General features: G+C 43.9%; 1 protein-coding gene across 4 annotated transcripts in view; it reads right to left on the reverse strand.

Annotated features, from left to right (window-relative positions):
• Window positions 1–27,871, reverse strand: part of alpk3a (alpha-kinase 3a) — a 94,358-nt gene that overhangs the window by 45,979 nt on the left and 20,508 nt on the right. For all 4 annotated transcript variants that reach the window (XM_063070868.1, XM_063070870.1, XM_063070866.1 and 1 more), the window contains exons 3-5: window positions 26,300–26,421; window positions 13,646–13,763; window positions 10,098–11,703 (exon numbers count right to left, since the gene is read on the reverse strand). In XM_063070868.1, the coding sequence (XP_062926938.1) occupies window positions 10,098–11,703; window positions 13,646–13,763; window positions 26,300–26,421 (1,846 nt within the window). The remainder of the gene's footprint in view (window positions 1–10,097; window positions 11,704–13,645; window positions 13,764–26,299; window positions 26,422–27,871) is intronic.

The following is a 27,871-nucleotide window of genomic DNA, read 5'->3' on the forward strand; positions in this document are numbered from 1 at the left end:
GGAAAAAGCCTCTGACTATCTGCATGATCAATGCCTCTCACCATCTTATACACCTCTATCAGGTCACCTCTCACCCTCCGCCGCTCCAAGGAGAAAAGGTCGGGTTCACTCAACCACTTCTCATAAGGCATGCTCCTCAATCCAGGCAACATCCTTGTAAATCTCCTCTGCGTCCTTTGTCTGCTTTCCACATCCTTCCTGTAGTGAGGCAACCAGAACTGAACACAGTACTCCGCATGGGGACTGATCAGGGTCCTATACAGCTGTAACATTACCTCTCGGCTCTTAAGCTCAATCCCACTGTTGATGAAAGCCAATCACCATATGCCTTCTTAACCACAAAGTCAACCTGCGCAACAGCTTTGAGTGTCCTATGGAATTGGACCTCAAGATCTCTCTGATCCTCCACACGGCCAAGAGTCTTACTGTTAATACTATATGCCGCCATCATATTTGACCTCACACTATGTCAATCAGGCTCGTAAGGCATAACTTGACTTTGAGAAAGCCATGCTGACTATTACTATTCATATTATGCCTCTCCAAATGTTCATAAATCCTGCCTCTCAGGATCTTCTCCATCAATTTACCAACCACTGAAGTAAGACTCATTGGCCTATAATTTCTTGGGATATCTCTATTCCCTTTCTTGAATGAGGGAACAACATCCGCAACCCTCCAATCCTCCAGAACCTCTCCCATCCTCATTGATGAAGCAAAGATCATTGCCAGAGGCTCAGCAATCTCCTCCCTTGCCTCCCACAGTAGCCTGGGGCACATCTCGTTCAAACCCAGAGATTTATCCAACTTGATGCTTTCCAAAAATTCCAGCGCATTCTCTTTCTTAATGTCTATATGCTAAAGCTTTTCAGTCTGCTGTTAAGTAATCCCTACAATCACCAAGATCCTTTTCCGTAGTGAATTCTGAAGCAAAGTATTCATTAAGTGCCTCTGCTATCTCCTCCGGTTCCATACACACTTTTCCACTGTCACACTTGATTGGTCCTATTCTCTCACGTCTTATTCTCTTGCTCTTCACATACTTGTGGAATGCCTTGGGGTTTTACTTAATCCTGCTCACCAAGGCCTTCTCATGGCCCCTTCTGGCTCTCCTAATTTCCTTCTTAAGTTCCTTCCTGCTAGCCTTATAATCTTCTAGATCTCTATCATTAACTAGTTTTGAATCTATCATAAGCTATTTTTTTCTTCTTGACTAGATATTCAACAGCCTTTGTACACCACAGTTCCTGTACCCTACCATCCTTTCCCTGTCTCATTGGAACGTACCCATGCAGAACTTCACGCAAATATCCCCTGAACATTTACCACACTTCTGCTGTATGTTCCTCTGAGAACATCTGTTCCCGATCTATGCTTCCAAATTCCTGCCTGATAGCTTCATATTTCCCTTTACTCCAATTAAATGTTTCTCTAACTTGTCTGTTCCTATCCCTCTCCAATGCTACAGTAAAGGAGATAGAATTGCGATCACTATCTCCAAAATACTTTCCCACTGAGAGACCTGACACCTGACCAGGTTCATTTTCCAATACCAGATCAAGTACAGCTTCTCCTCTTGTAGGTTTATCTACATATTGTGTCAGGAAACCTTCTTGAACACACCTAACAAACTCCACCCCATCTAAACCCCTTGCCTTAGGAAGATGCCAATCAATATTTGGGAAATTAAAATCTCCCACCAAGACAACCCTGTTATTATTAAACCTTTTCAGAATCTGTCTCCCTATCTGCTCCTCGATGTCAGGGTTACTATTGGATGGTCTATAAAAAACACCCAGTCGAGTTATTGACCCCTTCCTGTTACTAACTTCCACCAACAGAGACTCACTAGACAATCCCTCCATGACTTCCTCCTTTTCTGCAGCCGTGACACTATCTCTGATCAGCAGTGCCATGCCCCCACCTCTTTTGCCTCCCTCTCTGTCCTTTCTGAAACATCTTAACCCTGGCACTCGAAGTAACCATTCCTGCACCTGAGCCATCTAAGTCTCTGTAATGGCCACAACATCATAGCTCCAAGTACTGAGCGCATTCCTTCTTTATCACCTGCCTATCCTCCCTCTCTCACTGTCTACAAGCTTTCCCTATTTGTGAGCCAACCACCTCTTCCTCCATCTCTTCAGTTCGGTTCCCACCCCCCAGCAATTCTAGTTTAAACTCTCCCCAGTAGCCTTAGCAAACCTCCCTGCCAGAATATTGGTCCCCCTCGGATTCAAGTGCAACCCGTCCTTTTTGTACAGGTCACACCTGCCCAAAAAGAGGTCCCAATGATCCAGAAATCTGAATCCCTGCCCCCTGCTCCAATCCCTCAGCCACACACTTATCCTCCACCTCACTCTATTCCTATACTCACTGTCACGTGGCACAGGCAGTAATCCAGAGATTACTACCTTTGAGGTCCTGCTTCTCAACTTCCTTCCTAACTCCCTGTAGTCTGTTTTCAGGACATCCTCCCTTTTCCTACCTATGTCGTTGGTACCAATATGTACCACAACCTCTGGCTGTTCTCCCTCCCACTGCAGGATATCATGGACATGATCAGAAACATCCCAGACCCTGGCACCTGGGAGGCAAACTACCATCCGTATTTCTTTCCTGCATCCACAGAGTCACCTGTCTGACCCCCTAACTATAGAGTCCCCTATTACTGCTTCCTTTCCTTACTCTTCTGAGCCACAGGGCCAGGTTAACGGCCAAGTTTACAGACAATACGAAGACAGGAGGAGGGTCAAGTAGTATTGAGAAAGCAGGGAGTCTGCAGACAGACTGGGAGAATGGGCAAAAAGGTGGCAGGCGGAATATAGTGTAGGGAGGTGGATGGTCATGCAATTTGGCGGAAGGAATAAAGGTGTAGAAACAGGGAGAAAATTCAAAAATCAGAGGTAGAAAAGGATTAACTTGAATTGGCGGTAAGGAAGGCAAATGCAATGTTAGCATTCATTTTGAGAAGACTGGACGAAAAGAATAAGGATGTGATGCTGTGGGGCTAATAAGGAATTGGTCAAACCATCCTCGGACTATTATGAGTTGGTTTGGCCCCTAATCTAAGAAGATGATGTGTTGGCACTGGAAAGGATTCAAAGAAGGTTCATCCAAATTATTCCAGGAATGAAAGGGTTAACATATGAGGAGTATTTGATGGCTCTGGACCTGTACTCGCTGAAGTTTAGAAGCACAAGGGTGGACCACATTTAAACCAATCAAATATTGAAAGACCCAGGTAGAATGGATGTGGAGAGGATATTTCTGATAGCGGAGGAATTTAGGATCAGCCATGATCGACTAGTGGCGCAGACTCGATGGACCAAATAGCCTAATTCTGCTCCTATGTCTTTATGGTCTTCCACACTATCCACATGAGGCATAGCCTCGAGAAGGCAACATCTGTCAAAGATCTCCAGTAGTTGGGCCATGCCATCTTCTCACAGCTACTAACTAGTAGGAGGTACAGGAGCCAGAAGTCCCACAGCACTAGGTTCAAAAACTTTTAATTCCTTCAACCATTCATTTCTTGAACCAACATGCACAACCATGGTCGCTACCTTAGTGTAGCAGCATTATGACTACTTTCACCACTTTGCATTTTTGTGTGTTCTATTTATGTTTTCTTGTAAAAATTGTGTGTAACTGAAGCTTAATTTATATTTTTTCTTGCACACATGCACTTGTGCAAATGACAATAAACTCGACTTTAACAAATCCTATTTGTCTTCAAGGGGTGAAGGCAGAGCACACTCTGAGCAGCAGGGGTGGTGGTCCATATGGTGAAGGTGATCCCATCGCAGTCAAGCAGCACATAAGACAAGGTCAAAGAAGCAGACCCTTCAGCCCACTGAGCCAGACTGACTACGAAGCAACATTTACGCTCATCCTATCCTGACCAATTTTTAAATCACCCATCTTCTCACACACTCGAGGCAGTTTACAGAGACTCATTAACCTACCAACCAGCATGTCTTTGGGATGTGGGAACAAATGGGAACACCCGGAGGAAACCCTTGTGGTAACAGGGAGAAGGTCGGCAGAGATCCGGATTGAGTTCATGGTTCCAGGATTCTGACATAGTGATGTGGGAGATGATGACATCCTTTGACCTCTCGGAGATGGCCGTAAAGGAGTTTAAAACAGACTGCAACCACAAGAAACTGAGGACTGTTGACGCAGCTCAGCACATCACGGAAACCAACTTCCCTCCATAGACCCTGTACATCTCACTACCTTGATAAAGCAAGCAGTACCATCAAAGACCCCGTCCACTCTGGGTACTTCCTCTTCTCTCCCTCACATTGGGCAGAAGATACAAAAGACTGAGAGCACATACCACCAAATTCATGGACAACTTCTACCCCGCTGTTATCAAACTCTTGAACTGTTCCCTAGTATGATAAGACGGACTCCTGACCTCACAATCTACCTTGTTATGGCTTTGCTCCTTATTGAGTAACACACACAAAATGCAGGAGGAGCTCAGGTCAGGCAGCACCTATGAAGAGGAATAAATAGTCGATGTTTCGGGCTGAGACCCTTCATTGGTTTTTAGTGTGCCTGCACTTTCTCTGTAACTGTGACACTTCATTCAGCACTCTGTAATTGTTTTGCCTTGTACTGGCTCAAGACACTGCTGTAATGAATTTAAAATAATGTATTAAGGAAGAACAGGGTAAAATTCCACCCACCCATAATGACTCCCATCACCCAGAACATGCTCCCTACCATCAGGGAGGAGGTACATAGAACATAGAAATCTACAGAACAACTGCCTAGAATTACACTACCGCATAGCCCTCTATTTTTCTAAGCTCTATGTACCTATCTAAGAGTCTCCTAAAAGACCCTATTTTATCCGCCTCCACCACTGTCGTCAGCAGTGTATTCCACACTTTCACCATTCTCTGTGTGGAAAAACTTAACCCCCGACATCCGCTCTATACCTATTTCCAAGCACCTTAAAACTGTGCCCCCTCGTGTAGGCAATTTCAGCCCTGGGAAAAAGCCTTTGGCTATCCACACGATCAATGCCTCTCATCATCTTATACACCTCTATCAGATCACCTTTCATCCTCCGTCGCTTCAAGGAGAAAAGACCAAGTTCACTCAAACGATTCTCATAAGGTACGCTCTCCAATCCAGGCAACATCCTGTAAACCTCCTCTGCACTCTATAGTATCCACATCCTTCCTGTAATGAGTTGAGCAGAACTGAACACTAAGTGGGGTCTGACCAAGGTCTTATATTCCTGTAACATAACCTCACGGCTCTTGAACTTAATCCCACAGTTGATGACACCGTGTCAACACACCATACTCTTTCTTAACAACACAGTCAACCTGTACAGCAGCTTTGAGTGTCCTATGGACACAGACCCCAAGATCTCTCTGATCCTCCACACTGCCAAGAGTCTTATCATTAATACCAAATTCTATCTTCAAATTTGATCTACCAAAATGAACCACTTCACACTTACCTGGGTTGAACTCCATCTGCCACTTCTCAGTTCAGTTCTGCATCCTATTGATGACCCGCTGTTGTAATCTATGACAGCCCTCCAGACTATCCACAATACCCCCAACCTTTGTGTCATCAGCAAATTTACTAACCCACCCTTCTACTTCCTCATCCAGGTCATTTATAAAAATCACAAAGAGAAGGGGATCCCAGAACTGGTCCCCGACTTCCATGCAGAACATGAACCATCTACAACCACTCTTTGCCTTCTGGATCCACAAAGCAAGGTCTCCTGGGATCCCATGCCTCCTTACTTTCTGAATGAGCCTTGCATGTGGTACAGGAATGTGAAGACACACACTCAATGTCTGAGGAACAGTTTCAACTGCTCTGCCATCAGATTTCTGAATGCACCATGAGCCAACCCATGAACACTACCTACTTTTGTTCTCATTTTCACTACCTATTTAATTTAATTACACTTGCTATTGTAATTTATAGTATAATATGTATTGAACTGTAATGCTACTGCAGAACAACAAATTTCACAACATATGCCAATGATATTAAACCTGATTCTGATTCTAGTGAATTGATTGGTATGAACAGTAAGCAAGACAAGATTTTTCACTGGGCCTCAGTGAATGTGACAATAATAAATTAATTTATTAATTTACTCCCAGGAATCCTACTGCTCTGTGATTTGCCTTCAATCCAACAACAGAGCAATTTTAGATATTGAACACAGCGTGCTTAAGTTGCAGTACTGGCAATGGTAATGTCAATTAATGTTCAAGGTACAGATTATTGTTTTTTAACCACAAATATGTTATCTGCCAATTTAGAGACTGAACTGGATGTAGCAAACAGTATGAACTGTAACCTTCTCATCCAATTCATTGTCATCCCTTTAAAACTGGTGTTCCCAACCTTGTTTATGCCATGGACCAATACCATTAAGCAGGGGGACTGTAAATCCCAGGTGGGCACCCCTTCTTTAAAGCAACGTTCTACTTGGGTGTGATCCAAACACAGATACCACTTGGACTCTATTGCTGATTCTACTGATTGATGACTCCAACCGTATATCTGAAGGACAGAACACTGAGCTTCAAAACCGTGTTTTGCAGTTGTTCTGAAGTATCCACACTTAGACCAAACATTTTTAAAGTTACAGAACTAGGAAGACATGCAGGTCTGAAATGATTCATTTTTCCGTCTTAACTTTAGTCAAAGAAGGTTGAATTTTGCATGTAGTGAGTTAATTTCACTAAGCACAAAAAAGAGCAACAGAAATATGGAAAATGAGTTTCTTTTCCAAAATGCCTCCATTCATCTGTAGTTATAGTTTGACAGTAAAATATTGCTTGAAACAGAATAATATGAAATTGAAAATATTAGTTGATTTAATGCTAAAAAGTGAAGCAGTTTCAGAGAAACAAATGGAGGGATGGGAATACCCTGAAAGTCAGCAACTCAATGGGCCAAATAGCCTCCTTCTCAGCCAAGAGAAAACAAATGTTAATTGGGGAATTTTTGGCCATCTGTCCTTAGATTTTTTTGGGCCCTGCCCCAGATATTTATGTCTGTAGACCAAGAAATACAGTACATTCCAAAGTGCTTACAAATACCTATTCATAGCTGCAGTTCGTTTGTGACCCTCTCTTACAGATATATTCTTGTTTGGATAATTGTTCATCAAAGGTGCATGTCAGGTGGCTAGAAGTAGAACTATGTGTCAAATTGTAGATCTGCTTCAGAAACACTGAGATGCTGCTCATCAAAATCTACGATCCCATTTACCTCTGAGGCAGAGTTATTTCTATTTGTGGGGCTGGCAGAGTTAGCTATCTCTGTAACACTTGATGAATGACTCACTATTTTATCTTGGTGCTTGAAACCTCGGGATTTATAATTTCCAAAGAATTACCTTGGCGACAGGCAAAGATTAGGATTCCAACATTTTCCTGGTCAACTCTCCACCTACATTTTCCATAGGCGTGACATGATCCAAAACTCTTTCCCATTTGCATCACTTCATTCAGCCAAGTTTGCTGACAACCAGGACCCTGATGCAGCCAGTTAAAAAGTATCATCCTTTCAAATACCTTAGAGACTCCAACTCCATCTTTGGAATTTCCCTCAGGAATATTCCTTTCTTTCTTAGGCAGATGGGAAGAGGATAATTTGCCCACCTGCAACTGCGAGAGTTCCAAAGCAACACACACAAAATGCTTGAGGAACTCCGCAGATTAGGAGGCAGCCATGGAAATAAATGAAAGGTTGATGTTTGGGACTGAGACCCTTCTTCAGGACTGGAAAGGATTGGGGAAGATGCCAGAATAAAAAGGTGGGGGAGGAGGGGAAGGAGGACAGCTATAAGGTGATAGGTGAAACTTGCTGGGTAGGAAAGATAAAGGGCTGGAGAGGAAGGAATCTGATAGAAGAGGAGAGTGGATGATAGGAGAAATAGAAAGAGAAGGGGACCTAGGAGGTGAGAGGAGGTAAGAAGCCAGAATGGAGAATTGAATAAGAGGGGAGGGGGGGGGAATTTTTTTTAGCAGAAGGAGAAATCGATTTTCACATCATCAGATTGGAGGCTACCCAGATGGAATACAAGGTGTTGCTCCTCCACCCTGAGGGTGGCCTCATCATGGCACGAGAGGAGACCATGGACTCACATGTCGGAATGGGAATGATAATTGGAATTAAAATGTTTGGCCACAGGGAAGTTCCGCTTTTGGTGGACAGAGCGGAGGCGCTCGACGAAGTGGCCCCACAATTTACGATGGCTCTCACCAATGTAGAGCACGCCACATCGGGAGCGCCAGAAGTTAAACTTCCCAGCACTGAGGCAGAAGATCAATCATGGGCTAGACGAACGGATTACGCTTAAAGGACCAAGATGGTCCATCCATATCCTAGTTCTTATGTTCTCAGAAAGAACAATGTTGACTAGGAAACTGTATACACCTTGCTAACTAATTTTTCCTCACAACAAATTGTATTCCACACTTTGCATTTACAATAGAAAGTTAATGTTCGGACTTTACTATCTACCGACACACACATAAAGTTGAAGCATCTACTCTCTTGTTCAAATAGGTCTTACATTGTACATAAGCAAAGGCAGAAATGTGTTGAAAGTTATCTACTATAAATAATGATTGCCCAAGGAGTAATGCATTAAAAAGGGTGTGAGCAGTGACTCCCAGATTATTAAGGCAAGCTTCTCATGGAGCGCAGTTGCAGAGCTAGCAAGGCTGCAATCTGACACCTTTAACGCTGACCACGGTTGCTATCCATGCAGAGTCTGCATGCTCTGCCTGTGACCACGTGGGTTTCTTCCAGTTGCTCTGGTCTCCTAGCACATCCCAAAGATGTGCAGGTTGGTAGATGAAATGGCCACTGTAAATTGCCCCTAGTTAGGAATGGGACTGCTCTGCGAGTCAGGCCAAAATCTCATAAGGAGAAATAGAGGTCACTACCTACTAACCTCAAAGTGGAAGGCACTGTACAGAGTGAAAATAAAAATGTGTAGCTGGATAAACTGAAAGGGTCAGGCAGCATCTGTGGACGGAAATGAACAGTCAACATTTTGAGCCGAGATCATTCATCTGGACAGTCTAGACTTTCTTGAGCAATTATTTTCCCTGTAGATTAATCCGCAGGCTCTTGTATCCCCGGGTATTGTATGGCTCCTTACTGACAACCTGGACTTTCCTTGAGAAGGTAAGTCCACTTGAAGAATAAAAAGGAAACACACCTCTCTGTAACTGAGAAACCAAAAAAACTCATCCACTAGGCTACCCCCTCCGTAAATAACATCTTCTTGCATGGTTTCCAAAAGAAAGTGTTAAAGAGAAGCTCAACTTCATTTCTAATTAGATGGTATTTTCCTGGCACTAGAGCTCCTTTACATGTTGTGGTATCATATGCACCCTGTATAGATGACTGTGTGATTTTGCCTCCCATTCTGGAGGTCACCCATCATTGCTATCAAAAGCACCAGCCAGAGCAGATGTCATTATATTCAACTCCTGTCAAACAGTGCATGTTTAATGCTTCTATAAATAGGCCTGAAGTGCCAGCTCATCCAGAATGCAATCTTATATGAGGTCATCCAAGAAGAGACAGCATTAGAGGCATAGATAGAGTGGATAGCTGGAGACTTCTTTCCCCCCCCAGGGCATAAATGGCTAATTCAAGAGGGTGTAACTTTTAAGTTGTTTGGAGGGGGGGAATGTCAGAGGGAGTTACATTTAACAGAGTGATAGGTGCATGGAACATGTTGCCAGGGGTAGTGGTAGAGACAAATACATTAGGGACATTTAAGGGGTTCTTAGATAGTTACATAGATGAAAGCAATAGGAAGGCTATGTGAGTTGGAAGGGTTAGACCTAGTTAGGTGGTCATTCATTAATTCTGTTATGGTTATTATTCTATAGATTTATTGAGTATGACCACAAGAAAATGAATCACAGGGTTGTATATGGTGACATATATGTACTTTTATAATAAATTTCCCTCAGACTTTGAGATTGACCTTGAAGTAGGCTACAGGGTTGGCACAACGTCATGGGCCAAAGGGCCTGTAATGTACTGTGCTCTGCGTCCTATGTTCTGTTTACCTCAGGAACGATTTCATGAGCCTGCTGTTGTGCTGCCAAGGTTATACATGGATGTTCTGCAGGGTCATCTTGCCCATGAGGAGGTGAAGCCTTTGGTTCATCCTCGGCTTGAGCAGCTACCAACGAGCATGAGTTCTGGAAAGTGGGCTGCAGTATTGTATCCACGGGAACGAGAGGAAAACTAAAGTAGTCTTCGGCCTCTATCCCAGATCTATCCTCGGACCTGATGCTGTCCTTTACAGGTTCACTTGTGCCGGCATCCTCTTTTATTTCTAAAGACTGCTGCACATTGTCACCCGTGTTTTTTTCCTGCATTTCTACACTGACACAAGGCATTGTAACATCCAGTTCACTCCCTGATATTTCCATACTCTGTAGTTCCTCACTTGTCTTCACTGAGTTAGTGGCATTTTCCAACTTTACATCCGCCAGATCTGGCACGTCAGGGTATTCACTTGCAAGTATCTTCTGGCCAACGGTGTGATCCTGGAGGTGGGAGTCAGCTTCATTACTCTTCTCCAGAACTTGAGGTAAGTGTTGCTTCCCATGTACCCCTGGTCCCAAAATCGTTTCAAAGTACATATCCTTCATAGAGAAGTACAGGTCTCTGGCAGGAGCCTGGGGACTGGATTCTGCTGGCTCTTGATTTGTAAACTTTGTCAGTCCAGACTCTGCGTCTTTGGGTGGCTGACAACTTAAGTCTTTTTCTTGCCCGGTTTGCTCACTTTTTGGACTAGAAGGCTCCGCAGTGTGCTGCCTCTGTCCTAACGTCACTGATGATACCTGCTCATCAATCTCCATATAATCCCCAGATACAAAGGACTGGGGACCCCTGTGTGGCTTGCTTCTCTTCAAAGTGTCTCGGAGGTAACGTGATAAAATGCCAGAGCTCTTGCTTTGATCGGTGCCGTTTCGCGTAGCTTCGTCACGTGTGCTCTGAGGGACGCTCTCTGCTCTTCTCAGTGAGAATTTAACCTCTTCTCCTGAAAGTTTCCTTTTTTTCTTTCTCGCTGCAAACTCCTTATCTACAGGTTTAGCCAAAATGAGTGGCTCCATTTCACGGATGCCGCTGTTGAATAAAATGTCATTTTCCAAGTCCTCCAGCGAATTTTTCCCGCCTTTAACTGCAACAAGATCAGTCCCTTGAGGACCAGTCACGTAGCCATTCTGAACCTCGGGTGATGAAGCGGTGGGCTTCTCCGTCTTGTCAATACTCCAAGCGGCCTCCACATTCTTGTGCAAAGCAGCGTCTGGATCAGCGATGTGAACTTTCAGCCAATCCTCTTTGCTCTTCAAAGAGTCAAGAGAACCTGCCCTGGCCTCAGCCTGTGACTTCCGCTTCCTCTGGGCTCTCTCTGGACTCAGCGTCCTCTGGAGATTGCTGTCTCCAACGTTGGCCATATGGGCGATGTTCTCCTTATCCTTGATCCTGGTCTCCTCCAGCTCACGCCTTCTGGCATCTGCTTTCTGCTTAAGCCTGGCGAACCATCGCTGATGGATCTTATACTCATTCATGGTGCCGACCTCCAGAACACCAGAACAGGACACGATCCCTTTGCTGTTTCTAGCTGAAGCTTGGTAAATGGCTGCATCATCTTCTGTACATCTGTTGACACAAACATTGCTTGATTATAACCAATGCTATTGTAGCTGAAGCTAGTCAACCCAGTCAACAGGTATGCTATGCGCAAAATTCAGTCCTGTTGACAACATGGTTGAAAAGGTAAGATGCTCTCAGCTGTACGGTAAGGAAATCAGACTGAATAACCCAATGTAACTGGCACTAGCTGAAATATTGAGACTATCATTACGTCCCCAACTTAAAACACTGAATTTTCTCAAATACTGTTCAGATACTAACTAAAAACAGAAAAGGCAGGGAGGCTGTCAGCAGGTCAGTCAGCATCTGAGGAGAAAGAAACAGTGGTTCATGTTTCACATTAAAGACCCTTCAGCAAAGGGTTTGAAAGGTCTCACATGCAAAACATTAACTTTGTTTCCCTTTCCACAGATGCTGCATTTTCCTTCAGATTTCCAGCATAGGCAGCTTTTTTAAAACAGTTCTTTGGATATAACCATTCATATCAAAAAACACTGGAGAAAGAGCTATATACTGGTGAACTAGAAAACGGCCACACCGGTAGATAGTGGTAGAGAAGGCACCCCTTGTCTTCATGAACAGAAGCACAGGATACTAGTGCAGAGGATTATGGTACAGCTTACAGGGCCTCTGCTGCTGAACTATCTGCCATTCCAGTCACTGTGCTGTTGGAAGGACATATCTACACTGGAGGGGCTACATAGCAGATTCACGAGCATGTTGCCTGGGATGGAGTGCTTCAGTAATGAGGAGTGACTGGGTAGGATAGGTTTGATTTCCTTGGAGTGGAGTTGGCTGACGGAGGTCCTGGTAGGAGCACATTGCAAGCACGGTAGTGTTGCAGCAACAGGCAATCTACAGGAGGAATTCAGCAGCTCACGAAGCATCGGTGGAAAGGAATTGTTGATGTTTCAGGATGAAACCTTGCATCAGGTCATTGCATGAACTCCGATGCAAGGCTTTGACCCAAAATATTAACAATTCTTTCTCTCCCACAGTTGCTGCTCGACCCGCTGAGATCCCCCAGGTCATCTGCTACTCCAGATCACAGCATCAGCAATCTCCTGTGCATCCACAAATTATGAATCATACCTCCTCCATCAATGGCACTGTGACTTCTAAAAAGAACAATGATTTTTTTTTTAATTTTGTTTTGAGCCAGAGGATGGTATTATATCCACCTTCTACTGTTACAACATAACATACATTCTTTGTGCAGTAAGTAGGTGCGGTATGCCTGGTGATTAATCACAATCCCCGAGGTGACACCACCACATTTTGGGTTTCAGCAGGAGCTCCCGACCTTTATTATGGCATGGACCCCTACCATTAACCAAGGGATCTATGCACCCCAGGTTGGATTAGAGGAATTCTAAAAATCAGAGAACTGCAGATGCTGGAAACATGAAATAAAATTAGAAAAACACTCAGCAGATCAAGCAGCATCTGGAAAGAGAAGGGGGGGTAGCATTTCAAATCAAAGACCCTTCATCTTCTATCTGTAATGACAAATGATCTTGGACTTGAACTATTAACTCTGCTTCTCTCTCTCTCTGCAGTTTCTGACAGCTGGACTTTTCCAGCATTTCCCGATGTTATAGAAGAAATCTGGCCCATTTCGTAGCACTGCCCTTGGGGCTATGATTACCAGATAAGTACTAATGAAATTATAAAATCTGGAGAAATATTCCTCCCCAAAAGACTGTGATAAAGGAGAACTTGCGAACAAAAGGAGAAGTTGTGGAGAATAGATAAGAAACACTTAGAGAATGTTACAGAATAAAAATCAGAATAAAAGCCTGCAATACTGAGGTGAAATGAGCCAGAGTGGAAGGAAGGGAGGTGGTAAAGAATAGCAGAACCAAAAAAAGCGGTTCTACATTACTATGCAATTCCACATCAGTGTTCTGTTACCACTTTAAGGATTTTGGGGCCCTCCCCAACTTACTTATACAGCTGAAGTGAGTGCTTCTTTCCATAGTGGAATATTTGATATTTGGGAAGGCCGCAGTATCGGTCCATCTCCTTGTCATCTTTGTACCATGTGATCTCTGGGGCAGGGTGGCCTAGGATAGAAAAGATTCTGGTCAGATAGTGTTGTTTGCATTCAAAAAGGTAAGATTTACCTCAACCTGGAAACATGAGTCAACACAGTTAGTCAAAAGCACAAAGGTTTCAGGACAGATTGATATTTCAATTGGTTTATTTCTGAGGTAAAGTGAAAAGCTTGTCTTCCTTACTGTTCATACAGATCAAATTATTACACAGTGCACTGAGGCAGAACAATGACAAGACAGAATAAGGAATCCTATCTGTCAGTATTAACCTTAAGGACATACTGCATATTGACTCACTGACAATTGAGGTTCTGCTCCAGCATCACTACAGGGGATTCATAACGGCCAATTAACCTATCAAGCCACATGCCTCATTCAGGGTCCTCATGTGTCCTCATTGGCGAGTCTTGGGCTGATACCAAACATCGAAGCCTCAAGGTTGACTGTAAGTGCTGAAGTGCAGAAGTCGAGGCCTGGTGGTCGGAGATCCGAGTCTGCGAATCTCTGCAAGTCCACTGGGAAGTCAAAGGCCCACTGTCTGCCTCAGTGGAGCTGAAGGCCGAAGACAGCCTGTCCTGGGGGTAGGAGAACTGTGCACGTGCTTTAGGGAGGGAAGGGCCTGGTTTTGCTACTGCCTGTTTTGTGTTGTTCTGCCAAGCATTGTGGGTATGCTAGGTTGGTGCCAGGGTGTGTGGCGACACTCGTAGGCTGCCCCCCCCCAGCATATCCTAATGCGAGTTAGTTGCTAACGCAAATGATGCATTTTACTGCAAGTTTCGACATACATGTGATAAATAAATCTGAATCTTTGGCAAGTGAGTGGAAAAGGGAACATCCAGAAGACCCCAACCCTAACCCGATGATGGGGAAAACACGGAAATTAACTCAGAGAGTGCCAGAGGTGAAGATTGAATCTGTGTGTCTGAAGTCACCAACTCTACCAGCTGTACCACTGCGCCAACTCATTCCCTGCATCGGCATTGTGGCCACAATACTCTAACAGCACAGGTGGCTTGGAAAGTCCTTAAAACTATAAGTGGATGCACTAGGAGCAAGATAAAGGCACTAGGAGCAAAGAACTGCCAGGCTCTTCATATGGATCAAAGTGTTGTGCTGCATCCTGCTGTGAATCAGGATTCCTCTGAGGCTGCCTTCCAACGCTGGCTGATGACGGGCCAACAACTCGGGCAGAGATGAAAGCTGGCTTAGAAGTGCCAACTGCGTCACCCAGCCCCAAATTGTCCCTGGTCGGCTTTGAGCTGAATGTTTGAGCTCCAAACCGAGGCCTGTTCAGAAGTAGGAAATGTCAGTATCAGAATCAGGTTTATTACCACCGGCATGTGACGTGAAATTTGTTAACTTAGCAGCAGCAGTTCAATGCAATACCTAATCTAGCAGAGAGAAAGAAAAAATAATAATAAATAAACAAGTAAATCAATTACAGTATACGTATATTGCATACATTTTAAAAACGTGCAAAAACAGAAATATTGTATATTAAAAAAAAGTGAGGTAGTGTCCAAAGATTCATTGTCTATTTTGGAATCAGATGGCAGAGGGGAAGAAGCTGTTCCTGAATCGCTGAGTGTGTGCCTTCAGGCTTCTGTACCTCCAACCTGATGGTAACAGTGAGAAAAGGGCATGCCCTGGGTGCTGGAGGTCCTAATAATAGACACTGCCTTTCTGAGACATCGCTTTCTGAAGATGCCCTGGGCTTTTTGTAGGCTAGTACCCAAGATGGAGCTGACTAGACTTACAACCCTCTGCAGCTTCTTTCGGTCCTGTGCAGTAGCCCCTCCATACCAGACAGTGATGCAGCCTGTCAGAATGCTCTCCACAGTACATCTATAGAAATTTTTGAGTGTATTTGTTGACATGCCAAATCTCTTCAAACTCCTAATGAAGCATAGCCACTGTCTTGCTTTCTTTATAACTACATCGATATGTCGGGACCAGGTTAGGTCCTCAGAGATCTTGACACCCAGGAACTTGAAAGTGCTCACTCTCTCCACTTCTGATCCCTCTATGAGGATTGGTATGTGTTCCTTCATCTTACCCTTCCTGAAGTCCACAATCAGCTCTTTCGTCTTACTGACGTTGAGTGCCAGGTTGTTGCTGTGGCACCATTCCACTAGTTGGCATAGTTGTCTATGTTACCTATGTTATCTAATTACAAGGTCCAGGTAGAAGGATGTTAGGGTGGGAGAAATCAAGTTAAAAGACACAGCACTTGCACAATGGAATGCACAGACTCCTGCTGTATTGCATGGAGATAAAGGCAGGAAATGTACAGCCAAAGCTAATGATCATATCTGGGGTTCCCAACCAGGGGTCCACAGGCTCCCTGCTTAACAGTATTGGTCCATAAGGAAGGTTGGGAACCCCTGCTCTACTCTCACTTTCACAAAGTTTGGAATGGTGACTGATGATTTCTTCACATTCACATGGTCCTAAGGTCAGAGCAATATGAGGTCCAGTATCTAAGGAAGTATGTAGTGGTTCTGAGGAGATTCACAAGAATGACACCAGGAATGAAAGGCTTAATGCATGAAGAGCGTTTGATGTCTCTGGACCTGTACTTGATGCTGATCAGAAGAATGAGGGGGGATTTCACTGAAACATATCTTATACTAAAAGTCTTAGATAGAGGGGACATGGAGAGGATGTCTTCATTAGCAGGTGAGTCTTGGAACCAAGGGCACAGCCGAAGAATGAAGGGACATCCCTTTAAAACTGAGATGAGGAGGAATTTCTTCAGCCACAAGCGGTGAATCTGTGGAATTCGTTGCCACAGAGAGCTGTGAAGACCAAGTCAAGGCAAGGACTAACAGGCTCTTGACAAGTAGAGAGGTAAAGGATTATAGGGGAAGGTGGGGTCAATACCGAAGAATGAAGCCCAAAGATTGAAAACCAAAATTAGAGAGGCGGAAGTTGAGGCCCACTAGATCTGCACATCTACAGGTCCACTGGCGAAGTCAGAGGCCCAGTGTCTGGGACGCCATGATTCCACTGGGGTGGGAGGCTTGACTGCGCGTGCGAGTGAGTGGGTGGGAGGGAGGAGAGGAGTTTGTTTTCCTGTTGTTGCTGCTTGTGTTTTTTTGCTCTATAGTACGAACATACAATTTTGGTGCTAGAATGTGTGACGCCACCTGCAGGCTGCTCCCAGCACATCCATAGGTTGTGTTGGGTATTAATGCAAACGACACATTTCAAAGTAAGTCTCAATGCGTGAACGTGCGGTACATAAATTAATCTGAAGGCGGGAGAATGAAGTTGGGAAAGAAATCAAAAATGACGGAATGATGGGGCAGACTTGTTGGGCTGAACACCTTAATTCTTCTTCCATACCTTGCGCTCTGTGGTCTGACAGACTGTGTGACCTGAGCTCCCTACACAACTTTGACAACAACCAGATTCAAAGCACTTCAGCGTGCAAAACGTCCATGTGATCTTATCTCACATGTCTCTGCATGCTTCTTCCTTGTGCAAGTCATGAGGTAGGAGACGAAAATAAATTTCAATCGAGGTGTAACGTCATTTTTATTATTGTATAGCGTGCAAGCTGAGAATGGAAACATTACACAGTCCCAAAAGATAGCCAGCTGTTTAGCAGAGTTGGCTCTTTGCTCTGATTGATTTTTTTTTGTTTTCATTACTGTTGTTGCACTTTAGGGATTATAGTCCATTTTCTTTTCCATTGCAGAACCTGATTGCATTCTGCATTAAAACATGACCATGCACAGAATAACGCCTTTACATGCGACAGAATTATTGTAGATTCAAATTGCACTGTTAGTTACATTATCCTACCAGTATAAACTCAGTGGTGACTTTATTAAGTACCCCTGAACACCTGCTCAAATATATAATCAGCCTATCTCGTGGCAGCAACTAAATGCATAAAAGAACACAGACATGGTGAAGAGGTTCAGTTGTTACTGAGGCCAAACATCAGAATGTGAACGAAATGTGGCCTAAAATGACTTGGACCATGGAATGATTATTGGTGCCAGATGAGGTGGTTTGAGTATCTCAGAAAGTGCTAATTTCCTGGAATTTTCACACACAAGTCTTTAGAACTTACAAAGAAAAACAAGAACATATTCAGTGAGTGGCAATTCTGTGGGCAAAAAATGCCTTATTAAACAGAGAGGTCTGAGGAGAATGGCCAGACTAGTTCAAGCTGACAGAAAGGTGACAGTATATCAAATAACCACACATTACTTTTGATTATCTATTGGTAGGGCACCATGGTAACGTACCGTTAGCATAATGCTGTAGCGGCTCATGCCAAGTTCAGAGTTCAGTCCCGATGTTCTCTGTAAGGAGTTTGTATGTCCTCCCATGAAATGCGCGAGTCTTCTCTGAGTGCTCTGGTTTCCTCCCACAGTCCAAAAATGTCCCAATTAGTAGGTTAATTCACTGGTTCCCAATCTCCGGGTCGTGTAGCATGCAGGGGTGCAGTGGTAGCCAGAAGCACCCAGCACATCTTTAAGAAAAAAGCCGAAATAAACAAGCTAATTAATTAGGTGCCGCCCGGCACATAAACGTCGGCCCAGATCAGAGGTGATTGCCGATTTCACTTTCTCTACGTGATGTTCACTCCTCTTTCCAGGGCGCTGGAGCCTTTAGCTGTTCCATTGTTTGGTCAATTTAAACACCAGCCCAGTCAGGCTGAAAAGACAGGGCTGTCAGGATCAAGGTGACATGTTGAATCTACACAAACTTCTAATAAAGTACAGGCAATGCCGTGCTTTCTTTGTAATGAAAGTTACGTGCTGGTCCCAGCACAGATCCTCTGACACTTTTCAGAGAAACATCGATCCTTAATGCCGAAGAATTTAAAGTTATTGACCCTCTCCGCCTCAGTTCCTCTAATGAAGACTGGCTTCTGGGCCGCACCTAATTAATTCGCTTGTTTATTTCGGCTTTTTTCTTAAAGATGTGCTGGGTGTGCTCCAACTACTGCTGCACCCCTGCATGCTTTGCAGCCCGGTATCAGTCTGCGGCCCGGAGGGTGGGGACCACTGGGTTACTTGGTCATTGTTAATTGACCCATGATTAGTCTAGGGTTAAATAAGGAGTTGTTGGGCAGCACGGCTCAAAGAGCCAGAAGGGCCTATTCCACGCTTTATCTCTAAAGTAAAACAAAAAATAATCAATTACAGTAGTCATGTGCGGAAGAGCATCTTTGAATGTACAACACGTCAAACCCTGAAGTGGATGGGCTACAGCAGCAGAAGACCATGAACATACAGTCAGTGGCCACTTTATTAGGCATAGAAAGAACCTAATAAAGTGGACACTGAGTATCTTCTTAAGAGAGTCATCTTTTTTTCCAGGTTAGGGCACTCAGAGTTATGGCCCCCACGCCCCCAAAAGAACGGCAATGTTGCTCTGACGTGCCGCTACGATGGAAACATTTCCACTGTGTGCAGCAAGCTGGCTCCTTCAGACCGGGCCTCACAGAGACCTGGGGCAACTCACACCACACAGACCTGTGAGAGAGTAAGAGTCTATCATCACAGAGCCGTGTCCCATCTCTCCACGCGAGCTGTCTTCCTTCATCACCACAGAAACCCTTACAGCCACTGTACAGAGGCTGCCATGGAGGTCGTCCATTCAAAGCCTTCAAACGCCCTCGCGGCAAGCAGAGTCAGGATACAGCAGCGGCGACCGCTGATGACAGAAACCGTGTAACTGATGCTTCACCTAAGGATTTAAAGTGAAGCAGCCCTTACCACCTGTTCAACTGATATTTTTCCTGCCAATTTCCCATTTTTGTTTAGCATCACCTGACTGACAACCAGCACTACACAGAGCACCCGCACACACACATCTTTTGCTACTTGCGCACAAAGGAACTTAAACTGTGCACTAAAGGTTGTCACCCTCTACCTCGTTAGCATGTTATGTATATTTCACAAGCGTACACAATCACATTTCCTTTTCCAGAAAATCCTTCATTACCTGCTGCAGGCCTGCTACATATGTTTTCTTAGAGCACTGATGAGCAAGGGCGAAAATGATCGAACTCAGAGGAGATCAAAGTTCTTACTGACAGTGGTTTGCTAGCAGTTAAAATGAATATGTCTATATATAAAATCCAGTGCGCACATGTTATTGTCACTGGGCAAAAAACTGCACAGCACAAGACTTTTGCGCACATTGCTCATAACAAATTATAGGGAACACTGTACGCAGTATAGTTAATTCAGAAATTAGCGAACATATTTAAACCAAAATTCAGTCACCTCTTTCACATCCCCTTCCTGTTGGTTCTGCCACGTTCTCAGACTCCTAATCTACAGGAGCTCTTTCAGGTATTCCAGAATTGGCACTTTAGCATTTCTTAACATTATTTCAGACTGCACTACAATCTTTACACCATTCCTCTGCTTTGCACTCATTGCTGTGTTTATTGTTGCATTTTCTGTTTACCATTTACACTGTTTACTCTGTGAGATTGTAAGGGGAAAGTTAATTGTGATTCCTCCTTGGTATATGCCAAAATAAAATGGAAGGCTGTAAGACAAAGCGTTGCTAGCTTGGAGTGGGATTGCTTTGGAAAGTACAAGGGGACCAGACCACAGCAATGTTTTGAGAAAGTTAAGGGAGTACACGTCTACAGTGAAAAACATGCTTTTCACGGGAAGGCAAGGTCATTGTGTGGGTGCAGGTACCAAATGCATGGAAAAGTACCAGTGTGAGGGGTTTTGGAGGGTGTAAAAAAGGCCACCTTCTTTTCTGCAGTGGGGAAGAGAGTTTTGTCTTAGGTTGGATCACAGCTAGTGCTGAGATACATCGAAAGAGTCAGAATACATCACGTCAGATCTAGACTTAAGAGGGAAAGAGAAAACACAGAGTACATCTGAGATTGTCGGATCTGTGGCCCCTTCAGATCAGCTTGCTTAGTGAACGATAAGTATGATTTTGATTTCTGTACCCCTACAGCTGCAGAAGTTTATTTATTTTCTTTCTGTTTTGTACTTGTGCTAGTTCTAATGAAGTGTTTTCTTGTGGCCTTGGACACGTGTGCCATCTCCCTTGTTTGCAAATACATATGTTGATAACCTGAGCTGAACCAGGAAACAACACGTAACGAATTTTAAGATAATTTTTCATTTTCAGAACTTCACATCAGCAATGAATTTCATAGTTTATACGTGACAATAAACTAAACTGAAATTCTAAGCTGGATCGAGCTTTCCTTCTGCTACTGCATAGAAATAATCCAAAAGGGGGATTACGTAAAGAGAAACAAGAGCAGGAGGAGGCCACACTGTAGTACAACCAGGGCCGGATTTAGTGGGGCCAGGGCCCCTGGGCCAGAGGCCCTAATGAGCCCCTGCCGACACCTTTAAATGCTGCTGTACCAAGCAAAAACAGGGAAGAGCAAGAGCATAAGGTCGTACTGGTCTAAGTATCAAAGCTGTGGGCCAAGACATTGGTTTAGTACTATAGGCTATAAGCCTATAAGCTTACAGGCCTTAAGAGGGAGGACAGAAAGTAATGCAGATTCTTAGTTTGAAGGACAGTATCTAAAGCAGTCAAAAATTGACCTAAGCTTAGTTGGCTTAGTAAAGCTATGAGGGAGACAAAGTATGATGTAACCAATCTTAAATCTTTATTTAGCTATTGTTGCACATACCATAGGCCTTATTTCTCAAACAATGCCAAAGCATTTTTATCCGGGTATTTTTCTCAACCGTGTGTTCTGAGAAAGTAAAATGGAAATGAGAGACCAAAAGGCCAAGAGAGATGGCACTGTGGCAAACTAGGAAACTTGACAATACTCCAACAATCTTTTTGAAAAATGAGATCTAGCACATACTAACCTATTGCTATACTGTGTGGCTTGCAGAGTAAAGACCACTTATTACTTACTAAGTTTGTAAACAGTCAACTATTAGCCTATTGCCACAAAAACAGGAAAAGCACTGACACACAAGCCTAGATACTTACAAAGTCAGATACTTGTTTTTCAAAATTAAAGCCAAGTTCTTCTGGATTTCTTCACAGCAAGGTCCTTGGTCAGATCACTAAAATCCAGTTTCTGAACAAGATCACTTTCAAGTGACATCAGAGTAAGATGACTCAGCCTGTCCCGTCCCATTGTGGATCTGAGCCTATGTAGTTGCCGTTATCAGGCCTGCCAAATATGTAACTGGAGCCTCGGATAGCCAGACCCTCTCGACCAAAAACTTCACAACCAGAAACACTCTTCTCGATACGTCGGTCCAGTAGACACACTGTTTTTGCAGTTCTGTATCTATTCTTCCTCTGTCAGACACTAATGTAATGTAGGTCAGTATCGTTTTCCTGCGTGTTCGTTATTTTCGTGCTCTCCTATGCGCTCAGCGGCATGTTTCCAGTCGCAAAAGCCAGTTTCAAAGATGGACTGACAGTTACCATCACTGAAGATGCGGCATGCAAAACAAAACACACAGCCGGTGGAAGAGAAATATAAGAGCCACTGCCTTGATATTGTACTCACCATTTACGAGCTTGCATTTGAAGTGAAATTTGGAGAAAAATCATCTCTGCTGTTTGTATACTCATTCCAAAGCTTTGATATCCACATCCTTATTCTGGCAGGACTCCAGCCCTTTCTTAGCCCGGTAAGCCCACTAGCCCACTGAACAAGTCTCCGTTTGTCCACCGGTCTCAGACTGTGACAAGAGCGATGGTACTGCTGCATCATCGAGAACAGGTTTAAAAAATTCTGTCAATTTCAATGTCTTTTTTAAAGCTTCTTTCTCACGGTCCTCTTTTTCTTGTTTCTTTTTTCTTTTCTGTGCTCCACTCTCGTATTTTTCTGTCCGTCGTGATGATAGCTACCTATTTTGGGCCCCTCTGCAGCTCGGGCCCCTGTGCTGCAGCCCAGCCTAGCCCTGCCTAAAGTCGGGCCCTGAGTACAACCCGCTCCACCATTCATCAAGATACGTTGTGAGGCTTGTGTCTCACAAACTTGCTTTTGGTTCATTTTTCACCACAGGACGCACCCCAAATCCCAACCATCCATATTATTTCTGTATGTTCACAGGAACTGTGAGCCCTTCTGCTCTCCGTCTCAATTTTCATCAGCTGCCAATTTACCATAGATATCAAGTTAAGTGGAAGTGGAGCCTGCTGTATTTAAGACTCAGTAGTTATACCAATGGAGGACTTCATTTGGGCCCTTCTGATTCTCTCTCTGCTGATCCTTCCTCACCATTTGCCTTCAATTAAAATCACAGGTCCCATTTCCACAACGCCGCAGACAAGGCAGCAGCCTGTGACTAGGCCCAGGCCAGCAGCCCAGTGGGATAGCCTGTAATTCGATATCTCTCACATGTTCTGTCTTGCCTTAAGCGCAGGCCAGAGTACTAGATGGTTAGAATAGCTTTAACAACATAAAAATGGATCATGTGACAGAAACAGTAAATCTGGACACCAACTGAACATATTGGAGAAATAATAAACCCTAGACAAGTTCCTTGCAACATCGGCTGCATGGTTTTCCTCAAATCAGCACCTACATTTGGTTCTGTCCTTCTCCCTAGCAACATGGCTAATTTCTGCGCAGAAATGCAGAATCATTTTAGACGCTTTAGCTCTCGGCAACAAGCACCTCAAGCTCAGTCTGAAGGGGGTGGGGGAAATCTGAAGATTAAGACCTTAAATTATCCCCGGCAGTCTTAACCCGCAGCTTCACTTCCAGAGATGCTTCTCCAAGAGAGACTTGCCATTGGAACGGGGATCATGTCAAATCACGGGGCTGGATAGTGACTGCCCGGACTCAGGGGAGAGAGGGAGGGGGGGAGAGGAGGGAGGGAGAGGGAGGGAGGGGGGGAGAGAGGAGAGAGGAGAGAGAGAGAGGAGAGAGGGGGGGGAGAGAGAGAGAGGGGAGAGAGAGAGAGAGAGAGAGAGAGAGAGAGAGAGAGAGAGAGAGGGGGGGAGAGAGAGAGGGGAGAGAGAGAGAGAGAGAGAGAGAGAGAGGGGGGGGAGAGAGAGAGGGGAGAGAGAGAGAGAGAGAGAGATTGATTGATTGATTTTACACCTCAGCATTCTGAGGTTACTGATACATCAGAAAAATATCCTTACCAGATCCCCCCATAGTCAGGCAATCCTAACTTCAGTTAGAGATGGAAGACAGATGGTACCACTTGAAGTAATCCTGCATCACTAAGCTTCTCATAATCAAGATCTTCTATACAGTTCCAGGCTGTGGACTCAGTGTAAATGGGCACTCAGATATTGCCAGGTCTTTGGCCTGTGCTGATGACACAATGAGTGTTCCAGCATTCCTTTTGCTTTTATTACAAATGAGACCGTAAGACCATGTGACATAGGAGTAGAATTAGGCCATTTGACCCATTGGGTCTGCTCTGCCACTCAACCATGGCTGATCCTTTTTCCCCTCCCATAAGACCATCTCCCTCCCTCTACACCCTCCCTTCCCTTTGTCAGTTGGGATGTTGAGTATAACGATCAGGAAGTCACACTGCAGCTGAATAAAAGCATTGCTTCAGCCACATGGCATGCAGTTCTGATTGCCCCGTTACAGCAAAGATGTGGAGGGATTGCAGAAGATGGTCAGCCTGGATTATAAACTATTAGCTACAAGAAGAGGTTGGCCAAACTTGCATTATCTTCTCTGAAGTGTCGGGGGCTGAGGGGAGACCTGATAGAAGTTTATACAGTTATGAGGGGCATGGGCAGGGAAGATGGCCAGTGTCTTTTTTCACAGGGTAGAAATATGAAATACTAGAGAGCATAGTTTTAAGGCAGGGGTTCCTCCACAGATCCCTTGCTTCATGGTGTTGGTCCATGACATAAAAATGTTTGGGAACCCCTGCTTTAAGGGGGGGATGAGAACTGTTTAAAGGAGATTTTCAAGACTTTTTTCTTTGCACAGTGAGAGGCAAATGTCTGGAACGGACTGTTGGGAGAAGTGGAGCAAGTAGATATGGAGAGTCATTAAAGAGCCTTTTAGACAGGCAGGGAACGGAGGAATACTTACCATGTACGGGCAGGTGGGATCAGCTTAAATTGGTCAACACCGACATAGGTGCACTGAATGGCCTGTCCCTGCACTGCATTCTCAATGCTCTTTACTCTCCCATATCCACAACACCCACCCCTACCCTGCAACTTTACTGACTTTCAACAGGTATTACTTCAATTAAGATCGAGTAACATTTTTGAAAATGACAGGGAGCTTCCAAGCAGGATGCGTGATCTCGAATATTAATCTCAGCCTCTGGGCAGGAGCTCAGTCTGGCTGCTTGTAAGTTCCTGATGGTTCCCACGGTAAATACATATAACAATAAAATCTCTGAGCTTGTTTTGTATCAGCTGATCTTTTGGTTGCAAAAGGCTGCTAACACCAGTGGGAATACTCAAAAACTCCCAAAGTAGCTGCAAGTTACAATTCAGTATCAATGAAATGTGTGCAAAGCAAAGCAGAAGATTGATTTTCATATTTAGAAGTCCAGTGAAATTTTACCTACTTCTTAAAGCCAAATTATTTGTTGATCTCTCTCCTTAAATGCATACCCTCAGGATTTGAGCTTGCTTTAATAATAGTGAAACAAGAAACAAAGCCTGGATCTCCCAATATACAGTATTACTCCAGCCTGGTGTCCCCCGAGGATTCAATCTTGCATTGTCTTGTTAGGCATTGCACTCAAGACCAATATCAAGACCCTTGTTGGGTCTCCAATATTATAGTTGCATGATGGTTTGCCTCCAAGAGAACCACAACCTTGTCTGGGTTTGGAGGCTTGCATGACTCAATGACCCTGAGAGCTACGTTGGCTGGAGTCAGGGCTTTGCGCTTTAGCTCTTGGTAGGGTCACCCATGCCAGACAGGTTGGAGGACAGACTAAAAGTGGTCCACACCAGTCCTCCGGGTCTCAGCCCTTACAACCCTTACTGATAGAACAAAATTGTTATGGAAACAGCGGTGAAGAATCCCTCTACATCGGAGTGCGACCGTATTCCTGCGTCTCCACTCAGCACTTGCAAGACTGACAGTAGTGAAAACCAAGAGGAAGCTACTGACACAAAGAAGGAAGCCCTGAACACCACCAGAGATAGAGGACCTTCATTGCTGCCCTAAACACCAGTGGCGTATCAGGCAATAAGACGAAGAAGATAATGGTTTGGATGCAGTAAACATACAGGCCACCTGGGTTAAGAACACCCGACTTACTTGCACCCCCTACATATGAACAAACTCCCAGAATATTATTAAGTTCTAAAGTCCGACATCTATACTTACGTTCATTCCTAGTTTGCAGAACTAGTTTGCTCTCTTTCTCCACTTTTAGAAATTGTTCTTTCTTATCAGTCTCAATGTACTTTTGATTCTATTTATGACAATACTATGGGGGTCTGGTAACCATATCGAGTGATTTTTGTGTAATTTCTGACCAAAATCAAGTTGGAGACCTCTATAAAAACAGAACTCATTTGTTACCAGAAGGAGGCTTGTTCATCGGCAAGAAGACCAACAAAGGCATCAAATCCCCTTAGGAGGAACAGTTAAGTTCCCATACCTGTAACGATGCAGGTAAACTTGACATCAGAATTTTCAGACACTGAATGGGATTTCAGTGCGGTTTCAAAACCCGGCTGGGTCTCTTCAGTGATCTGAGCGATAATAGTACAAAATGTTTGCCTGAAAAAGAATAAATGACACGTTCAAGTTATTTGTTACAAACATCAGGATAAAAATTTCACCAAGCCCAATTCTGAGTAGTGCATGCAGTTAACCAGGAACAGCTGAGTATAACCAATTTTGATTCTACGTCTAAGAAATAATTAATTTTAGCACTACCAGTCCTCAAGAGATCCACATGTTGCAAGATTAGAAGTCGTGCACCGGTTACACCGCGTTCATTCGCAACCCTCACGGTTCACAAGTTGGAGATGCAGCCTGTGGCGTTCCCACCCAGCGGAAGGTGCTTGCAGCCCCACCTCCCCCAATACATGGCAAACCCCTCCCACTGGTCTCCCAAACACTTGTTCGTATTACTGGATCTCAGCCCGAAGGTTCTTCGGAAATCAAGAAAGAGGTATAAAACTTGCTGCTTTGAATTGTTCTGACTGTGTTACAAGGGCAAAGAGAAGAACAGAGAGAGAAAAAAGATAATGGAAAGAAAAACTAAAAATAATGCGGTCTTCTCATACCAGACTACTGATAACAGAAAATTCCATTGATAACATTAACCAATCAGAAAGCCAGATTCAGGTAATATGACACTGACACTGAAACCAAGACGACACCAGAAAAATACTAAGGCAAATGCAGGCCGCTACTAAGAGAATTTACTGAACAACCACATTGATAAAGGTGATCCTATAAAAATACAAGGAAGCATAAGAAAGTTAAACAATGAGAAAACTAACATTCTACGCCCCAATCCAACAGTACATAATGTATAATCTGTATATACAGTATGTCATGTATTTGTAAGCTGGGGAGGACATATTAGTCATGTTATGAAAAAAAGATTAAATCTAGTCATAAAGATATTGATTTATCTCCCATTGTAGGTGGAATCCAGAGCAGATAAGTTTTATGTTTTGTAACTCCAGAAACTAACTGAAAGAAAAACACGAGAACCAGGATACTTGTCTATTTAGTTTCCCTGTCCTTTTGTTTAGTGAGGCTCTCACATATGACGTGCCGGCGTGATAACGTATGGCATTGACATACTTCATACATATAACCCATAATGAATTATTTAAACAAAGAATGCCTAATCGAACAATGTATTTACAATATTACTCAAATATTACTGAAATATTAAATACACTACAATAACCTCATTGTAAATTACAGCAATTCAGAAGCAGTCCACAGGTTGCAGTCTAACCAGGCAGCATGGTTACACAGTAATTACACTGTGCTACCCTCCGTCTCCTGGTTCGATCCTAATGCAGGCTGCAGTCTATATGGAGTCGCACGTTCTCCCTATAATTGCAAGAATTTTCTTCCAAGTGTTCCAATATCCTCCAACATTCCAAAGAAGTGCTAGCGACTAAGTTACTCATTGGCGTAGGTCAGGGGCAAACTGAGAAATCAAAGAGGAGATGATGGACACGTACAACAGACAAATTCCACA

This window comes from Mobula hypostoma, chromosome 18 (assembly GCF_963921235.1).
Source record: "Mobula hypostoma chromosome 18, sMobHyp1.1, whole genome shotgun sequence".
In the NCBI taxonomy this organism is placed as follows: domain Eukaryota; kingdom Metazoa; phylum Chordata; class Chondrichthyes; order Myliobatiformes; family Myliobatidae; genus Mobula; species Mobula hypostoma.